This window comes from Mirounga leonina, unplaced genomic scaffold (assembly GCF_011800145.1).
Source record: "Mirounga leonina isolate KUSES-001 unplaced genomic scaffold, KU_Mleo_1.0 Mir_173, whole genome shotgun sequence".
NCBI lineage: Eukaryota > Metazoa > Chordata > Mammalia > Carnivora > Phocidae > Mirounga > Mirounga leonina.
Window position 1 is genome coordinate 68,739,462 of NW_023270447.1, and position 18,721 is coordinate 68,758,182.

At 48.4% G+C, this 18,721-nt stretch overlaps 1 protein-coding gene across 1 annotated transcript in view; it reads left to right on the forward strand.

The window, feature by feature from the left end:
* The window catches only part of CSMD2 (CUB and Sushi multiple domains 2), a 587,452-nt gene that overhangs the window by 331,787 nt on the left and 236,944 nt on the right, over nucleotides 1–18,721 (forward strand). Inside the window, exon 13 of the mRNA XM_035019158.1 lies at nucleotides 9,668–9,850. Coding sequence (XP_034875049.1) covers nucleotides 9,668–9,850 — 183 coding nt within the window. The remainder of the gene's footprint in view (nucleotides 1–9,667; nucleotides 9,851–18,721) is intronic.

Here is an 18,721-nt window from a genome sequence, read left to right on the forward strand (position 1 = left end):
GGGGCGGGAAACATGTCACCCACTTCATCCACCCGCACCTCCGTCCCATGTGTGACAACCTTTGCAAGGAGGCGCGTGAACCCCGAGATGCACTGGCAGAAGCACTGTGTTCCTTGCCTCCTGGTGCCCTGCCCATCAGAAGCAGAAAAGTGGAGTGGGATGTGGTTCTGAGGAAATCCATGAGATCCAGGCATGCCCAGGGCTTATCTTAAGCACCAAAAGATGTCTCGGTCACTCGACAGGAGCTTGTGCTCATTGAACAATGGGTCTGGGCTGCTCAGTATGTGTAAGACACTGTCTTTGGTTCTGGAGATACAAAGGGCAGAAGAGATGAGACCTTTGGCTTTGAGGAGCTGACAACCTCCAAGACCACACACAGGTGACTCATCAGTCCTTGACCCAGGCTCCGCACAGTGTCCCTGAGACCCTCTTTGTGGCCTCCTCTGTCTTCCCCATCACTTCCTGCCATCATGAATTTCTAACTCTTCTCCAGATACTACACTCTCTTCCTTTCTTCCTCCTTCCCGCTTCTTTCCTCCCATCCTTCCCTCTACCCGCCCCTCATCATCCTGCAAATGTATATTGAATGCCCCCCTCTGTGCCTCACACCCTACTAGAAGCCAGGAGTATAGAGATGTCAAAAACAGTCTTGATCCTCAAGAAACTTGCCATTTAAAACAGGGAGAAACCCATGCCACAATGAAGCTGTAACTGAAAATTGTCGGGAGGGCTGGGAGTGAGAGAAAGATCCCCTAAGTCTGCCCAGCGATGCGAGGGAGGATCCCCGATTGGGGAGCACTTGAGCTGACACTTAAAGGTGATTCTTTGTTGGGCAACCAAGCAGGGGATGTTCATTCAGGGAGAGAGGACACAGGTGCCAAGTTAGAGCAATGTGAGCGCCGGCTGGGCTCTGCCAGCTGCAGGGTGATAATGGCGATGGGAAACACCTACTGCTCACTGGTTACGTGCCACGTGCTGGACATTCTGACAATCATCTTATATACATAAGCTCATTAAATCCTCACAACAGCCCTGTAAGGTGGGTGTGATTACCATTTCCATTTTACAGATGACAAAACTAGAGCTCAGGGAGAATCAGAAATGTGCCCAAGGTCTCCTACTTGTGTCGGAGGCAGGATTTAGATCTTCACTCATCACCATTGCTCTGGTTTGCCTCCCCACAAGCAGCCCAGTGGGCAGGAGGGGGTGTCTAAATTTCAAGGTCGGTGATGGCCAAAGATAAGTCTGGAGCGGGAGGGGTAGGCAAGGTCCTGCCATGCCGAACAGTTAGGGACTTAATCTGTGGATTTTAGGCAGCCACGAAAAAATCAATGAGCAGGGCACAGTAATGATCGCATTTTCCTCTCTGAGTGATCTCACCCTGCTTACAGAGTTCAGAATAGAGGCAAGAGGCAGGGGACCCCCTCTTGCCAGATGCCACCATCCCGGAAGGGGGTGGACTAGCCAGTGAGCAAGGGGCCGGAGAGCAGAGGGTGCTGGGATGTTTAGTGGGGGAAGCCAGCCTGAGGCAGTTGGTGAGGCTGCAGGTGGGGAGGGGAAAGCAGGATACAGACTGACTCCCAGGTGACTGGGACTCTCCGACCCTCCCAGCCTGAGGCCGGAGCTGCTGTCCCAAAGGTTGTCTGGTCAGGAGCACACCTGCCCCCTTGCCTTCATCATTTACCTTATACTTATTTCTATGCCCGCTTGACTGGGACTCTCCAAGGGCAGGAGCCATGGGTCAGGCCACTCTGTATCTGTAGTGCTGAGCATGGCATTTGGCACAGTTTTCATGCAGTAAATGCTAGCTAGAGACACACATCGAACAGAATGTTCTCTGTGTTCCAAGCTCTGTGCTAAGCGCTGGGTACGCAGTAGTCCATAAGGCATCCCCAACGCCTGCCTTCATAGAGCTGACATCCTAGTGGGTGGGGAAACAGGGGGGCCAACCTTGCAGCCAGCGAGGAGCCGGGGGGCTGAGTTGGCGAGTCATTTTGTCCCTCACATCCCACAGACAGTAAGCATCCGAGGGCAGACATTCTTGTCCTCTTCCCACTGTTGTACCCGCAGGGTCTAGAACAGTAACTAATAAAATGAATAAATCCTTACAAAGGGCAGTCAGCGCCATGAAGGAAAAGTTGGGGTGCCAAGTGAGGCAAGAGCGTGGGAACCACGTGAGGGGCATGGTCAGGGACAGCGTCTCTGAGGAGGTGGCCTCTTGAGCTGACCTGTAGCGTGAGGAGTTGGCCATGGGGCATGGTGGGGAGGTAGGAAGCGGGAGCCCAGGCTGAGGGGACAGTGTGTAGGTAGAGGGACACATGGAGTCCCGCCCATTTGGAAAAGCAGCAAGTCACAGTCCACGCGTGGACTCCCTTTCCTCCGCCAAGTGCCACCACTCTCCTTGGAGCGCCTCAGATGGTGAATTTAGAGAGATACATGATGCACTCCTCCCGGACAGACGTTGTCATAGAAGAGGATTGCAATCTGGTATTCGAAATTGAAAAACCCGGGAGAAGACAGTGAGGTTGACCACAGATGACAGGGATGAAGCCGCCGAGCAAAGGGAGAGCAAATCCACCGAGTTGCGAGCCCATCACAGCGGAGTTCCAGGCGTCTCTCAAGCACTCCTCTTCGGTCTGCTGGCTGGCTTTTTGTAGACAAAGGGAGAGAGGGAGGGTGAGAGCGAGAGAAACACTGACAAAATGGAATTATAGTAACCAGATAACAGGGAATTACATGCAAGATTTTCTACAAGTTGAAATTTGGCTTATCAATTTGTTTTTCTGGCCCCTGACATCAGACTTGGTCAGCACCTGACCCCAAGGGTCAAGGGCAAGTGCCTTTCAGGCAGGCAGGGGAGCACCAGGAGCCCTCTCCAGGAAGGCAGATGGCCTTGATGTCTGTGCTGCCAGCAGGGGTTGGCCCTGGGCTAGGAGGGAAGGCCCAGACCAAGACAGGGGTGTTTGAGGAACACAAACCTGGCAGAAGCTGGTCCCCTCTGCCTCCCTGGAGGGAGCTGCAAACTCTCAAACCACCCTGCTCTGCTCTTCTTCTCCCCTCCACCAGGTCCTGGTCCTGGCCCTGCGCGTTCCCCTCTCCGGTGCCTTGGACCTCTTTGCCAAGTCCTCCCTTAAACTTGACTCCCTCTTGAGGACACCATTACTCAGGAGACCTCTCCAGGGACAGCCCCATGAACTTCACCTTGGAGGAATTGGTTCGAGGTTCAGTGTCCAGTGCCATTCCAGCCACGTGCACCCTTTCTCCCTTGACCTCATGCTGTCACCACGTCTGGTTCTTTCTCACCTCCCATCAGTGTCACCAGCCTCTTCCCCTCCACTCCAGGTCTTGCCATCACCTTGCCTTTTGGCCACTTGACCTCACTTGCTCTTAGCGTACTGCACCCTGGCTGCAGCCGGACCTTGTCCTCCAGCACCTCTGACATCCGAGCCTCACCCAGCCTGCACCAGCCCTTTGTCTGCTCAGCTCTTCTTCCCCGCTCTGCTCCTGTCCATCACCCTCCCAGGGTAACACCTCTGCTGTTCTTTTTTTTTTTTTTACTTTTTTATTGTTATGTTAAAACCATACATTACATCATTAGTTTTTGATGTAGTGTTCCATAATTCATTGTTTGTGCATAACACCCAGTGCTCCATACAGAATGTGCCCTCCTCAATACCCATCACCAGGCTAACCCATCCTCCCACCCCCCTCCCCTCTAGAACCCTCAGTTTGTTTTTCAGAGTCCATTGTCTCTCATGGTTCGTCTCCCCCTCCGATTTCACCCCTTTCATTCTTCCCCTCCTACTATCTTCTTCTTTTTTTTTTCTTAACATATATTGCATTATTTGTTTCAGAGGTACAGATCTGTGATTCAACAGTTTTGCACAATTCACAGCACTCAGCATAGCACATACCCTCCCCAGTGTCTATCACCCAGCCACCCCATCCCTCCCACCCCACCCCCAACTCGAGCAACCCTCAGTTTGTTTCCTGAGATTAAGAATTCCTCATATCAGTGATCTGCCGTTCTTTTTTTATTATTATTCTTATATTAATCCCCATACATTACATCATTAGTTTTAGATGTAGTGTTCCATGATTCATTGTTTGTGCACAACACCCAGTGCTCCATGCAGAATGTGCCCTCCTCAATACCCACCACCAGGTTAACCCATCCTCCCACCCCCCTCCCCTCTAGAACCCTCAGTTTGTTTTTCAGAGTCCATCGTCTCTCATGGTTCGTCTACCCCTCCGATTTCCCCCCCTTCATTCTTCCTCTCCTGCTACCTTCTTCTTCTTCTTCTTCTTTTTTTTCTTAACATATATTGCATTATTTGTTTCAGAGGTACAGATCTGAGATTCAACAGTCTTGCACAATTCACAGCGTTCACCAGAGCACATACCCTCCCCAGTGTCTGTCACCCAGTCACCCATCCCTCCCACCCCACCCCCCACTCCAGCAACCCTCAGTTTGTTTCCTGAGATTAAGAATTCCTCATATCAGTGAGGTCATATGATACATGTCTTTCTCTGTTTGACTTATTTCGCTCAGCATAACACCCTCCAGTTCCATCCACGTCATTGCAAATGGCAAGATCTCATTCCTTTTGATGGCTGCATAATATTCCATTGTATATATATACCACATCTTCTTTACCCATTCATCTGTCGATGGACATCTTGGCTCTTTCCACAGTTTGGCTATTGTGGACATCGCTGCTGTAAACATTGGGGTGCATGTACCCCTTTGGATCCCTACATTTGTATCTTTGGGGTAAATACCCAGTAGTGCAGTTGCTGGATCATATGGTAGCTCTATTTTCAACTTTTTGAGGAACCTCCATACTGTTTTCCAGAGTTGATCTGCCATTCTTTTAACAATATCCTTGGCTCCCTGCCCCATGGCCTTCCGTTTCTCCAATCTCAGCCCCACCCCCAATCAGTCCTGGAGCCTCTCTCTCCACTTCCACATGCACCCAGCTATGAAGGGCTTCGGGGACACATCCTATAGCCCTGCTGGGGGGCTGCCCTGTACGTGTGTCACCTCCACCTTCCGGGGGCCTCAGGTGGCAATCCATCTGGCTGTGATTTCTTCTTCTCCAAGGGGAGTGCCTCAGACATTCTTGTCAATATCATACCCCTTTCTGGGCACCTGGGTGGCTCAGTCGTTAAGTGTCTGCCTTCAGCTCAGGTCGTGATCCCAGGGTCCTGGGATCGAGCCCCGCGTCGGGCTCCTGGCTCAGCAGGGAGCCTGCTTCTCCCTCTCCCTCTGCCTGCCGTTCCACCTGCTTGTACTCACTGTCTCTGTCAAATAAATAAATAAAAAATCTTCTTAAAAAATGTCATATCCCTATCCCCACGACCAGACCCCCTCCTTCAGCAAAGACCCTGAGACCAGTGGACCTTTCCTCCATTGAGAAAGTAGAGCCCATGCCATCGCAGGACCTCCTTCATCCTCCTGTATCGCACCTGAAAACTCAGTGAGCACCTCATCCCTCCTCCCTCCTGCCATGCAGGAAGGATCTTCCTGATCTCTCAGGCTAGCCTTGCAGTGTGCTGTGGGTCCCGTGCCCTGCCTGCTCGAGGGCCTCGGGCTGTCATCCCCCTCTGTCCTCTAGATCTTCAGCTAACATATACTCTGTGTCTTTCTGTTTCCTTACTTTAAACATGGTTAAGTTTCTCCAATCTTAAAAATATGTTCAGCTGCCCCCTTCAAGGCCGTGTTCCTCATGAATGACCACCTAAGTGCTCTTCTTTCACTGCCAAGAAATGGCTCCTTTAAAAGTCATCTGCTCTTCCTGTATCATCTTCCTCTTCTCCCACAGTGTGTAGCCCTGTCACTGCACTCAGCTACTCCTGCCAGTCAGTATGAGCAGTGACCTCCTTCCACTAACCTGCTCATCTGTCCCACCTAAACTTCCCCCACAGCATTTGAGGCTGGAGATCTCCTCCTCGAAAGTCCTTCTTCTCCAAGCCTCTGTGACCCCGTGCTGCCTGGGTTTTAGTCCAGCATTCTGCCGGCCCATCCGGGGTTCCTAACTGTTCTGCTCAGGACTGACATCTCTCACTCTCTGTGGGTTGTCACATCCTTCTTGTGACTTCTTTTACCATCTGTGAGCAGAATCCCAAATTCTATATTCCTACGCTAGACTTTTCTCCTGAAATTAAGATCCATGTAGCCACTCTCCACTAGATGTGTCCACTTGGAGGTACCACAGGCACCCCAAAACTCAGCATATCTTACTGGTGACCCCGCAGACCTGCTCCTCTTCCTGCATGCTTGTCTCAGTGAAAACGTACCCAGCAAAACCCTCAGTAGATCCTGGCCTCTCCTTTATCCCAGACATGCTCCCTCTCAGGGTGGCCTGTGGCTCCCTGCTCTACACCTCCCCAATCTGTCTGCCTCTCCCATCCCCTTTGTCTTGGCCCAGGCCAGGATATCATCAAAACATCTCCCAGATGACTGTGAGCCTCCCACCAGAATGGAAGCTTCATGGAGGCAGGCCTTGTGTCTCTCTTGTTCTCTGCCGCACCCCTAGAGCCCAGCACGGTAGTATTTGCTAAGGAGACAGCTGTGTTTTTGTTGAATGAATGAATGAATGAATGATCGTCCTGCCTCCAGAATTGCTGCCCCCAGACCATTCTCCAGACAACAGTTAGGGTGATCCTTTAAAATACATAATATGAAATGCTAAATCAAATTAAGCCCTTTGCTGACTCCCCATTGCCTCCCATCCATAGTCCAGTCTTGTTAACAGATTGCACAGCACCTTTTTTGGGTTGGCCCCGCACACCTTTTGCAGCCTTATCTCCTGCCACCTTGCAGAAAACCCCTCTGCTTGTACTCGGAGAAAGGCAATGCAGTGCAGCAGTAAGACCCTGGGACCGTACAGCCCACGTGTGGATCTCAGGTCACTCAGATGACCTGGGACAGCTACATGATCTCTCCGTGCCTCGGTTTCCTCGCCTTGAAAGTGGGAAGAATAGTACCTCGCTCCTGGGGTTACTAGAGGATGAAATATTCAAATGCTCAGAGTGGCTGCCAGCATGACACCGGACGAATGTATTAGTTCTACAGCAAACTCATTTATACTAAGGATGAGTTAGTTGTGATCTCTGCTCTCCTTGCAGTCCGACAAACGGTGTCACCTCTGAGACTTTGCATGGGCTCTTCCCTACCTGAAGGCCCTCCCCCTCCCTTCCCTCCCATTCCTTCCTTTCTTTTTTTTTTAACCAGCTTTACTGAGATATAATTGACATCTAACATTGCATAAGGTTAAGGTGTACAGAGTGATGATTTCGCACATGGATGTATTGCAAAATGATTACCACAGTCAGGTTAGTTAACACGTTTATCACATCACCTCACAGTTTGTGTGTGTGTGTGTGTTGAGAACTTTTAAGATCTACTCTCTTAGCAACTTTCAAAGATACAATACAGTATTGTGAACTAGAGTGACCATGTCGTGCATGACACCCCCAGAACCTATTCTTCTTATAACTGAAACTTTGTACCTTTTGACCCCCTTCATCAGTCTCCCCCACCCCACCCCACTCTGTTTTTATGAGTTTGTTTTTTTAGATTCCACATATAAGTGAGATCATCCGGTATTTGTCTTTCTCTGTCTTATTTCACTTGGCATAATGCCCTCAAGGTTCCTCCATGTTGCAAATATCAGGATTTCCTTCTTTTCTTTTTTATGGCTGAATAATAGTCATGTGTATGTGTGTGTGTGTGCGCACGGGCGTGCACGCATATACATTTTCTTTACCCATTCATTGATGGGTAGTTAGATGTTTCCATGTCTTGGCTGTTGTAAATAATGCCACAATGAATCCCACTTGTTCCTTTCACCTGCTGGCTCTTGCACAGCCTTCAGGCCTCAGTGTAGATGTCACCTCCTCCAAGAAGCCTTCCCTGATGCTAGGGCTGGGACTGGGCTGAGATGAGAGAGGCATGTGCCTTGGGCATAAATTGTAGGCAGGAGCTGCCGAATAATTGAGGAGCTGCTCAATAATTAAGTTAAACAAAGTTAAATAATTTAATGTGGTATTTTTTAAATGAAGATTAATGCAAAATATCCATGATAAAAAATATCAACATTTTAAATAACAAGAGGCTCTGAGGGCCAGGATGAGGGTGAGGCCACAGAAGTAAGTCACACAAGTGCTGAGTCAGATCTGGTCTTTTTTAAGTTCTGATATTATTCTTCTGTGTAGGTTTGATTTATATGCATTAGTTTTGATTTTCTAAAAAATATTGCATTAAGGTATTATTTGTCTTGATTGCCCTAAAATTTTGTGCTAAAGTTTAATGCCTTACTCCCCACAGCCTCACCTTCCAAATTTGAGTTAGATGCTCCTTCTGGATGCCTACACACACACACACACACACACACACACACACACACAACCAGCCAGAGAATTCCTTGTTCTGCCAGGGCCTGCAGAGAGCTGGAGGCCCTGGTTTTCAGGGTAACACAAATGTGACAATCAAGAGCATGTCCATATAAGGCAGTGCATGGGGCTAGCCTGAGCAGCCCACAGAAACCCACCAGTTGTGGTTAGAAAGTTTTTGCAGCATGATCTCTGTTAGGGTCACACACGGCTACTTCGGGGACTGTGCATTCTGAAGGCTCATTATGGCATCTACAGCAAAGGCAAGGTCCCTTTGGCCTGACAAGCCTGGGAAGGTGTCCAACAAACTTCCCCGATTACTCCAGCTGCCTCCCTTCCAAGTCACAGGACCCTACTGTCCTCCCTTCACCATCTGCCACTAAATCCATTACTCCCTGTCTTTCCCGCAGGAGGCCTTCCTCCCCAGGAATAGCTCCTCCTCCTCTTCTCCTTCCTCCCTTCTGCCCTCCCCCGCCCTTCCCCTCCCCTTCATCTCTCACAGCACCAAGCACAGGGCTGCTGGAAGTGGGGTGAATCCAGAGGAAACTCCAGGGACTTGGCCAGGACAGCCTCCTTTCCTGAAGCCTCCAGGGCCTAACTGCCTCCCCCGTGAGGCTGCCAGCCCATCATGCCCCACCAGCGTCCGGGCCCCCGAGCTGTCTCAGGGAACCCACTCCATGTGTGACTCACACGGTTGAATCAAACAAACTTTAAAAGCACACTCAGTGAGCCACTTGTTTCATTTTACCTGCACCATCTCAAATTGAATTTAAAAAAAACCTTTATGAAAGTGTTTCCATGTCAGAAGGCAGCGAATATTGATTCTCACTTAATCTCTGGTTTGGGGAATGGCAGGCAGCCTCATTTCATGCTTGTCTTTGCTGCTCAGGAATGGACTGAGCTGAAGGTCTCTCTGGTCGTCTGAATGCAGAGGCAAGTTCAGGACGCTCCCCACTGAGATTCGTTAGCTCCTGGGACAGGTATCTCACAGAGGATGGAGACCCACCTTCACTGAGTGAAAATATCCAAGCCCCTCGAAGGCTCTGTGTGGACTCAGAGTCTCAGGCATATTATTGGCTGGAAGGCCTCTTGATCCCGGGATGGGGTTTTGAAGGGACACGGCAGGATTTCTCATGAAAGGTCCTACCTGTGTCACTCTGGGCACTGAGTTGAGACGGAGGGGCAGCAGAGCGTGTAATGTGGACCTCCCGCTCCAAGAGAGGTAGGAAGTCACCTTTTGTCTCTGTTTTCTCTTCTTCCTGTCTTTCAGAGATCGAGCAGGGTAGCTGTGGCGATCCCGGCATCCCTGCCTACGGCCGGAGGGAAGGCTCCCGGTTCCGTCATGGTGACACACTCAAGTTTGAGTGCCAGCCTGCCTTTGAGCTGGTGGGGCAGAAGGCAATCACGTGCCAAAAGAATAACCAGTGGTCGGCTAAGAAGCCAGGCTGTGTGTGTAAGTGAGTGGGGAGGAGGCCTCTTTGGGGTCTCCACCAAGAGGCAGGGGGCCCCGTTGGCTAGCTAATCCAGGGCCCCATCCTTGGGAACCTCGCAGGTCCTAACAACAGCTTCCCTCGTTGGTTTCTTCTGTTCCTCCCAACGTTGCTGGTCGGGTCCTCGTTTCTGGCAGTAACATGGACTGTGGCACTGGGAATGATTGCTCTTGACATTTGGGGGCCTTCTTCAATGCCATCTTGCCCTCCCCAGTGATCCTTGAGAGCAAGGTAAAGGCCACTGGGGCCTGGTCCATCAGGCTCTCACCCAGACATTTGCTCCTCGCCCTTGTTGTCACCAGCGATACCATACAATCAAGCCAGGGTGGAAGGGGTGGGCCGGTTTGTAAGATCGTAGACTCTATACCAGCCTCCGGGTACGGTGGGAAATCATGGTCTTGCCAGGGTATGAGGAGTTTCCTCAAATTGCTTCTTCTCGGATTGGAGCTGGGGAGGGATGGGGGATCAAATTGTCTTTGGATTATTGATCCTTTGGCGTGCCCATCCAATGGCAATAACAAGGAAGCCCTTCATCCTTCCTCTGGGATGAGATGACCGTAATTTCTGGCGAAAATAGTACTTTAAGTCCTGGGCCCAGTGAGATTGGCAAGTATGAGGGGCTGTGTGCAGCAAAGGGAGGAGCCCACTTGGTCTCTATTGAGAAGTCAAAGGTTCCAGCCTCTCTGGGCTACCACCTCTTCTTCCCCCAACCTTCGCCACCCCACCTTCTCCATCTCTTTCCATCTGCTTCTCGCAGGGGAGGGCAGAAGCCTGACCCTCTGATCATTTCTCCCACCACAGTGGGCTTCTCGGGGTCTCTAGGTGCTACAGACTAGAGTGGCCCCCCGGGGCAGAGGGGGAAAATAGCCTGGGCATTACCAGGGAACATCAGTGAGGACTGAGACTTTGGCGTATGAGTTGGTGAGTTGGGTCATACATTTTCAAACCAAAAAATCACTTTGTTTTGACAAAGCATTTGTGATGACTTGTGAGTTTATGCAAAGATTCTTGCAGAGGTTTAAAGAACAAATTGCTCTTAGATATACACCCTTGTTGCAAAAAAATAAAATTGCACAAAATCTGCCCATCTCTGCGGCCGGATGTGGTTAGAATATCGTGCCCAACAGTGTTAGCCTCGTAGCACCCTGGGAGCCAAGGGTACTGGGGCAAGGAGAGGCAGGGGAGACTGGCACAGAACAGCCCAGGGCAAGCAGGAACAAAGGCCCAAGGTGGTGAGTGGAGCCGGGCTCTGCTCTGCAAGTTGGAGGCGGGGCCTCAGAAGACAAAGGTATAGACTGTGGGAGTCCCAGGTGTTGTGGGGGCTTTATCTTGGAAATCCATTAGATAAAACAAGGCAGGGAGAACTGGAAGAGGGTCAGGCCTCTGGGGCAGAGAGCCAGTGGGAATGAAGTGGGTGGCCGAGCCAGCCGGCTTCTTAGGACAAGATAAAGTTTCCTGCATCACAAACTGAGAGATGCAGGTAGCAGAATATTACCTGAGGGCTGTCACTCGAATCCTCCAAGAATTTACTTGACCCTTTGGCCCTGAGGAAGGGTTTTAGGAAATCTTTCTAGAACCTTCCATAAGAACAGAGGGCCATGAAATGCTGCTCAGCAGGCTCTTCATTTCCAGGAGCGAGGCTGGCAGCCTCCAGTGAGCTGGGCACTGCTTACGAACAGCTGAGAAGAAACAAAGACAGAGCTGTTCTGGCAAGTATGGAGCAGTGCACTCTGGCTTAAAGTAAGGAAGAGGAGCCTGAAGCTTATTGATGGGAACTGTGAAGCAGGCACTCTGGGGGGCCAGCACAGCATTGCATCTTCTGGATGATTCTGGGATGTAGGGGGCTGACATCCCCAAGGCGCTCCCATTGCTCAGGTTTTTTTCTGGTCATCTGGGTATAACCGAACACAGCTTGAGTCTCAGGGATGCTGGCTTTAGAGAAGGAGGCCAGAGAGAGCCAGCTAGTCCCATGCCTTTGCACCACACAGCAAGGTCACGTTCCTATTCCACGAAGTCAAAGGAGCGCCATTTGTCAGCTCCCTACTGAGTACCCAGCCCCTAAGCTGACACTTCCATTGGTCCCAGGCTTTGCCCTCAGGGAGTTCACAGTCTAACTGGGGGTGAGAGATGGTACTCAGATGCCCTGGTGCACGGAGATAGCTTTGGATTCAAACTCTGGAGACTTGTTTCTCAGTCCTGGCTCTGCATCATGATGGCAGCCGGGGAATCCTCTTGCTGGATTTTGGTATACTGATCTATCCAGTAGGGTAGCACTCCATTCTCTCTCCCCAAATCCTAAGCATCTATGATCGTATTCATAGAACAAGATAACTATGGCATGAACAGTCCTCACTGCCCACACTGAATGCTTGGGAACAACTACTTAAAGTGGGTCATTGACAGAGCAGGTCATATACTTTGCTTGAGGGATATGTTAAACTGGGGTTCTGACCCTGACCCCAGATCAGATGTATCATAGGGGGTGGTCACTAGGAAAGGGCCAACGTCTATAAGCATCCATAAAAATATAAAAGAATACAGTCTCTGTATTTTATAGAGATAAATGTGCATACAGAAGCACCTCTAGCAAGAGTCAGCATAAACGCCATAAATTTTCCCACACATTAGTCACAATGAATATTAGTACACTATTTAGCAGACAAACTATTCTTTCCTTCTTAGAATTTCATAGGAGATTGGAAAAAATATTTTAATGGTTCAGATTTTTACGAACAATGGTCCAAAGAAGTGCAAAGTGGTGCGTTGTTCTTCTCTTGAAACATCTTCTTCAAAACAGCTCTTTACTTGGAAATTGCCCTGCCGGGACTACACAAATACACACTTTCCTTCATGTTCCCAAACATTTTCTGCAGCAGGCTGACTTCAGAATCATTTCATTGGCTTTTGCGACGCCCTCACAGTAGTAAGCGCTCGATAGATGGCCTTTTTTCATCTAGGTTTTAAAGAAGATGGTGTTTCTCACAGTGAAAAGCATTTTGAAAGATGGAGCTAGTTTCTTCCCTCTCACTGTCTTCCTCCTTGGTCAATTCACATCTCCAGGGATCGCTGCTCAAAATCAGTTGGAAGTAGTATTACTTTCCATCCATCCGACAATATTTACTGAGGGTCCAAGCACCGCATATTGGATTCAGAGCTGTTCGATCTCTGCCTGGGAAACATGTTCAACCTGGTGTCCTGGTGGGCACACTCTGGCCAGGCTGCGCATTTTCTTTCCTTTCCCAGAGCTCCGCCCATTTCACCCTGTTCCTTGCAAAAGAAGAGAGAGCCCTTCCCATACTACCGCGTCTGGCTAGTCCTCCACCACAAGAGCTCCAACAGGAAGGAAGAGACAACCTTGATGGCAGGCGGTACTCGGATACTTGATGCTTTGTTGACAGGCTAGCAGAATGTTTCACACTTCATAAGGAAGCCAGGAAACCAATTATCAGTCCATTAGCAGCCACTTTCCCAAGAAGTTTCAAAACAGGCTTCACCAGAGATATGCCAAGGTTTCACAAGCGCAGGCTTTCTTTCGCCATTTTGTAAACTGTCTCGGGAGAAGGTGTGAACCCTAATTGCCAAGCTTCTAATGTATACGGGGCGTATGTGTGAAATGTGAAGGCAGGGCCCCCTAGCATGGATACAGTGTAAGCTGGGAATCAGCAGCCAAACCTTGAGAGACCAGGGGAGGGAGAAGTGGGTCTTTGGGTGCCCCAAGAAAATGTCACAGAGGATACAGGACTTAAGCTGGGCCTAGAAGAGTTGACAGGTAAAGGAGGGTGTTCCATATAGGAATGCTGCAGAAAATGGTCCTCTCTAGTACCCTCTTGTCCTTTACCTCCGAGTTCCTCCCCTAAACTCCCCCCAACCTGCCCTTCACTGGACGCACACACACATACACACATATCTGCAAAGGAGTGAATGGGGTCATAGGATCATCGGGATTCTCAGCCTCAGTACTACTGACCTTTTGGACCAGATAATTAGGTGGGGTGGAGGAGGGGCAGTCCTGTGCATTGTTTGAGCCACATCCCTGTCCTGTACCCACTAGAGGCCAGTGGCACACACACACACCCCTCTTACTGCCAGTTTGATGACCAAAATGTCTCCCTATTGGACATTGCCCAATATCCCCAGAAAGAAAAACCACCTGAGATTGTGACCCACCAGACTAGGGTACTCTAGACTTACCAAATTCTAAAGATGAAGAAATCTGTGTTTTTGCATTTTAAGTGAGGCTCTGATGAAAACAAAGTTCAAGGAGACGAGGTGACTAGCTCAGAAGTTATAGAACCACTAAGGGTTGGGCTGGAATTTGAAGTGTTCATTGACAGAGAGGTTCCTACTCCAAACCCTGTACTCTCTCCACTGCGCTAGATTTCCAGAATCCAAGGGCTCATCTGCAGCAGGAAGGACAAGGAAGCCTTAGGACAAAAATACTAGCCCAGAGTACAGGCCTACTGTTGGCTGAGTTCCCCCCATGAAGTATCAGAGATTGCCAAGCATTAAACAAATTCATGGAGGCTGGACCCATGACCCTGTTGGAACTGTATGAATGCTGTATACCAATGTGCAATATACCGGCACCCGAGCATATCCCTAATCTTTACTTTTTCTCATTCCTTCTACCCATCCATTTATCCATTAATCTTTGATTTATTGAGCACCTACGGTATACAGACTCAGCTGCATAACAGGGTACGGCTCTTCCTTGTTCCTGGTCAAATTGTAACCTGGAGGGCCTCTGGGGATGATCTTGCTCATCTGGAGATGGGGTTGAAGGGGAAATCTCTTCGTGCCTAGCCTTATATAATGTGCTAGAACTCTTTCAGAAGTATCTGGAGCTCAAAGGTCAAAACTCAGCACAGGCTCTTGGTATATTCTAGTGTTTTAAAAGTTTAAATAAATCTAAAGGTTTAAACAAATAAAATACTCTTAATTTCACTTCTTTAAACCAAAACCAATTTCAACCTTGACCATTCTTTTTGACTCTTACCCATGTGCACACATATTTCGTGTGGTTTTAATCAAAGTGAAAATATCAACTCACATTCTGTGTTTCACAGTTCATGTTATGTTGCATATCTTACCGTGTTGCTGCATGCCTTTCATACTTTCTGTTCTTAGTATTTATGGAATATTCTGTTTAGTGGATGAAGCCATGACTTAGTCAAGCAGTCATGTTCAATTATCTTACATAAGGCTGTAATGAACATCCTCATGCGCGTGGCTTTCTTCTCTTAAACTCTAATTCCTTTGGATAGATTTCCAGGAATGAGGTTACCAGGCCAGAGTATGAACATTCTTATGACTTTCGATGTTTGCTTTTATATTGCTCCCCAAAAACATTGTGCTGGTTCATAATGCCAATAACAAAAGCTATATGATTAAGAATATGATTCATATGCTATGCGGCCTTCTACCCAGAAACATGGCATATCTCTCTTTCATGTTCCTCTGCTTTTACTTTTCTAGATATAACAACTTTGTGGTTTTCTTCATATAGATCATATAACATATTGCTTACCTTTATCTGCGTTGCCTAACCCCAAATATTTGCGTGCCCTTTTATAAAATTGCTAATTTAATAAGTATAAGTTGAATACCCCACCAGCAAACCCTTGTCGACTTCTGCAAGGTGCCAAATGTTATGATGAGTGCTGTGAACCCAGAGATGAATTGCACACAGCCCTTGACCTCAAAGATCTCGCTCTGATGTGGAGAGACACATAATTATGTAAATTAAAGGGGGCTCTTGTGGTTCAAAATTTAGTTTTTCAACTAAAAAGCATTGGTGATACGGACGTGTTTAGGATCCACCCCATGAAGTGTCATTCTTTTATTTAACAAATATTTGCAGAATGCCTGCAATGGGGCTGTTATCATGGTGGGTGCTAAAGGGGAGCAACAGACCTCCCCTTCTCAAGGAACAGCCAGGGCCCCCTTCCTCTGCTACCCAGTCCTCTACCCAGCCTTCCTGTAGAGGACAGAGTTGTGCTCCTGTTGGAATGGGGACATCCAAGGGACAGCACTGGGTCCTGAGAGAAGCCATGGGGTTTGGGCCTCTGCAACAGGGGGGTGTTCAGTGGATTTATTGGTGCAAACCTGTGCACACATGCATGCATCGCCCATCCGGGTCCTTGGTTCGCAGTGGTTCCTACAGGGGTTGGCTGCTGTATGTGAGTGGAAGAGGAGAGGTGGGGGTCCATGGGGAGCAGGGTCTGGAGAGAGATTCCTGGGTACTCCTGGGCCAGAGGCATGTCCCTGGTGGGCCAAGGGGTATGAAAGTGGTGTCGGGATTTCCAGCACAGGATCTGAGACAGAGACTCCAGTCCTGGCTTTTCTCTAGCCAGCCAAGGTCCACTGCTGTCTAGAGGGGACAGGAGCGCTTGCCATTTGTGATCCCCATGGGGCAACTGCCTGCACTGAGGTGTGGCTCCTAGAGTGTTGTGATGGTATTTTCCTTTACAATTTGAAGGCGCTCTTTCTCCATTGTGGTGAGAAACTCTTTGCGGTATTTGGTATACATAGTTTCCCAATCTCTTGTTTTCCTTCTTTTTTTTTTCTATTTTGCATCGTATACTTGTTTTATGTAGACAAATCTTCAATATTTGTGATTTCTTTTCAATGCTGACAGAGTTATCATTCCACCGTGGGTCTGAGAAGCAGTTTGTTCTATTTTTGGTTATTTGTCGGTAATCTGATTTTTTTTAAAAATATAATTTGTTAATCCATCTGGAGTTTATTTAGATAAATGTAGAATGTATGGTCCAAACTATTAAGCAGTTTTCCAACACAATGTATTAAGCAATTCATTTCCCTTTTGATTTGAGGGAAATGAATTGTTTTATCACATACTGAATCCTCACATGCAGTTAAGTCTATTTCTTGAGACACCACTTTGTTCTGCTGCTCTATTTCTATCTTAGCACCGGCATTGAATAATTTTAATTGTTGTTTTATAATATGTTCTAATATCTGGCAGAGCTGGAAACTACTCCTTCCTCCCTTAATTATTTTCTCTTTCAGAAATGTTCATTGTTATTCTCATCTGTTTGTTGTTCAAGATTAATTTTAGAATCATTTTGTCAGAGTAAAAAAAAAAAAACCTATTGGGATTTTGTATGTGTGCTCCTATTAAACCGTAAATTAACTTGAGGAAAATAGGCATTTTTATAATACACAGCCTTCCCATCCAGAAGCATGGCATGTCACTCTTTTTGTTCATCTACTTTCATTTTTCTAAATATAACAGCTTTGTGGTTTTCTTCATATAGGTCACATACATTGCTTGCAACCTTTATTTTTAAATAGGCAGGTACTTTTTTCATTCCCCTCCCACCTCGACCTCAATGCCCCATGCACAGGTGAAGCCTGTCCCTTTTGCCTCTTCTCTATAGTTGAACCTTGACTTTCCCTGTAAATATATACTCCCAAATTTTCCAGGACAAGAACAATTTCAAACATCTTTTCCTTTGGCCCAGAAAATATGATTGCAATAGCTAGACTCTTTGGAAATTGCCTTTTTCAAATGTTTGGAGCCAGAATTGGGATCAACTGAGGTTTGAAAGCATCAGCCTCAGTGTGGGGCATAATATTCCCAGGCACTGCTTGTGATAAGGGCCTAGGGGCTGTAACAAGGGCTGTGTGAGTATTCTCTGCTGACGTCATGTTCTGCTCAGTTTTCTAGGCTTCCTTAAGGGCCTCACTAGACCACAAGTGGCCCCAGGAGAGAAGCAGGGAACCTGGGGATTGCTTTGGTCCAAATTTGTATTTCAGGCCAATTCCTAGAAATTGAAAACCAGCATGTGAAGTTCCGGGGCCCCCTTCCTCTGCTACCCAATCCCCAAGAACCCAGACATTGAAGACCTAGTGCTATGCAGAAGGGTTTTTTTTAGGGGGAGGGGGTATTGGTACCTGCTCTGTACAAGGGCCTCCAGTAATCCAGAGGAGTCTTTTCCTTGAACAACATCCTGGTAGTGGTGGGAGGTGGGGAGGATCTCTGTCTGCCCCTGCACTGGGGAAGGAACACGCAGTCAGGCAGGGAAGCATTCCAGAACCACTGCACAGCCTGGGGAGGGTAAGCCAGGGCTGAGGAAGGCTGGGGCTGGGAGAACTGACCCTGGATAAAGGGTTGGCTCATGAAGGTGGCTGCCAGCATTTCCTATCAGAACGTCTTAGGAAGTAGAGTCAACATTTGTCCTACCAGACCAATATGGGTCATACACCACTTGTTACCTTTACTCCTAAATAGGCAGATATTAGTGGAAGAAGGCAGCTTCTGGGTTGAATCAAGTCTTCACCGAGGAGAAGAAAGTCTACCCCTGCAGGGTAGCCCTGTCCCAGCCAGAGGCCGCGGTACTAGAAAGGGCCTTTCTTACAGTGGGGCCTAGAGAAGAAACCAAGAACCAGAGCAGAAGCTCAGTCCCTGGGCGGGGGCACACATGTGGGACAGGGATGACAGAGAGGAGGGTCCTAAAACTCCTGGGTGTATGGGTGTGCTGCACTCCTCACGAGCCCACCAGATGCTGACTCTGGAGCCATGCTCAGACCTCACCCCATGGTTTGAGGGCATGGGCCTTCCTGTGACCATGAGGCGTGTCTGGGCCTGGGCTCAGGATCTGGCTGTAAGAACTGAGCCCACGGAATGAAGGTCATCAGCAGATCTGAGCAGGGTCCAATCAAGCAAAGATGAAGCGATGGGCTTTCCAAAGGAGGCTGCCAGCACGTTCAAAGAATTAGAGTCAACACCTCCTAACAGGCCAGTGTGGGTCACAAACATCACTTATTATCACTTTATTTTTAAATAGGCAGGTATTTTACGGGGAAAGGAG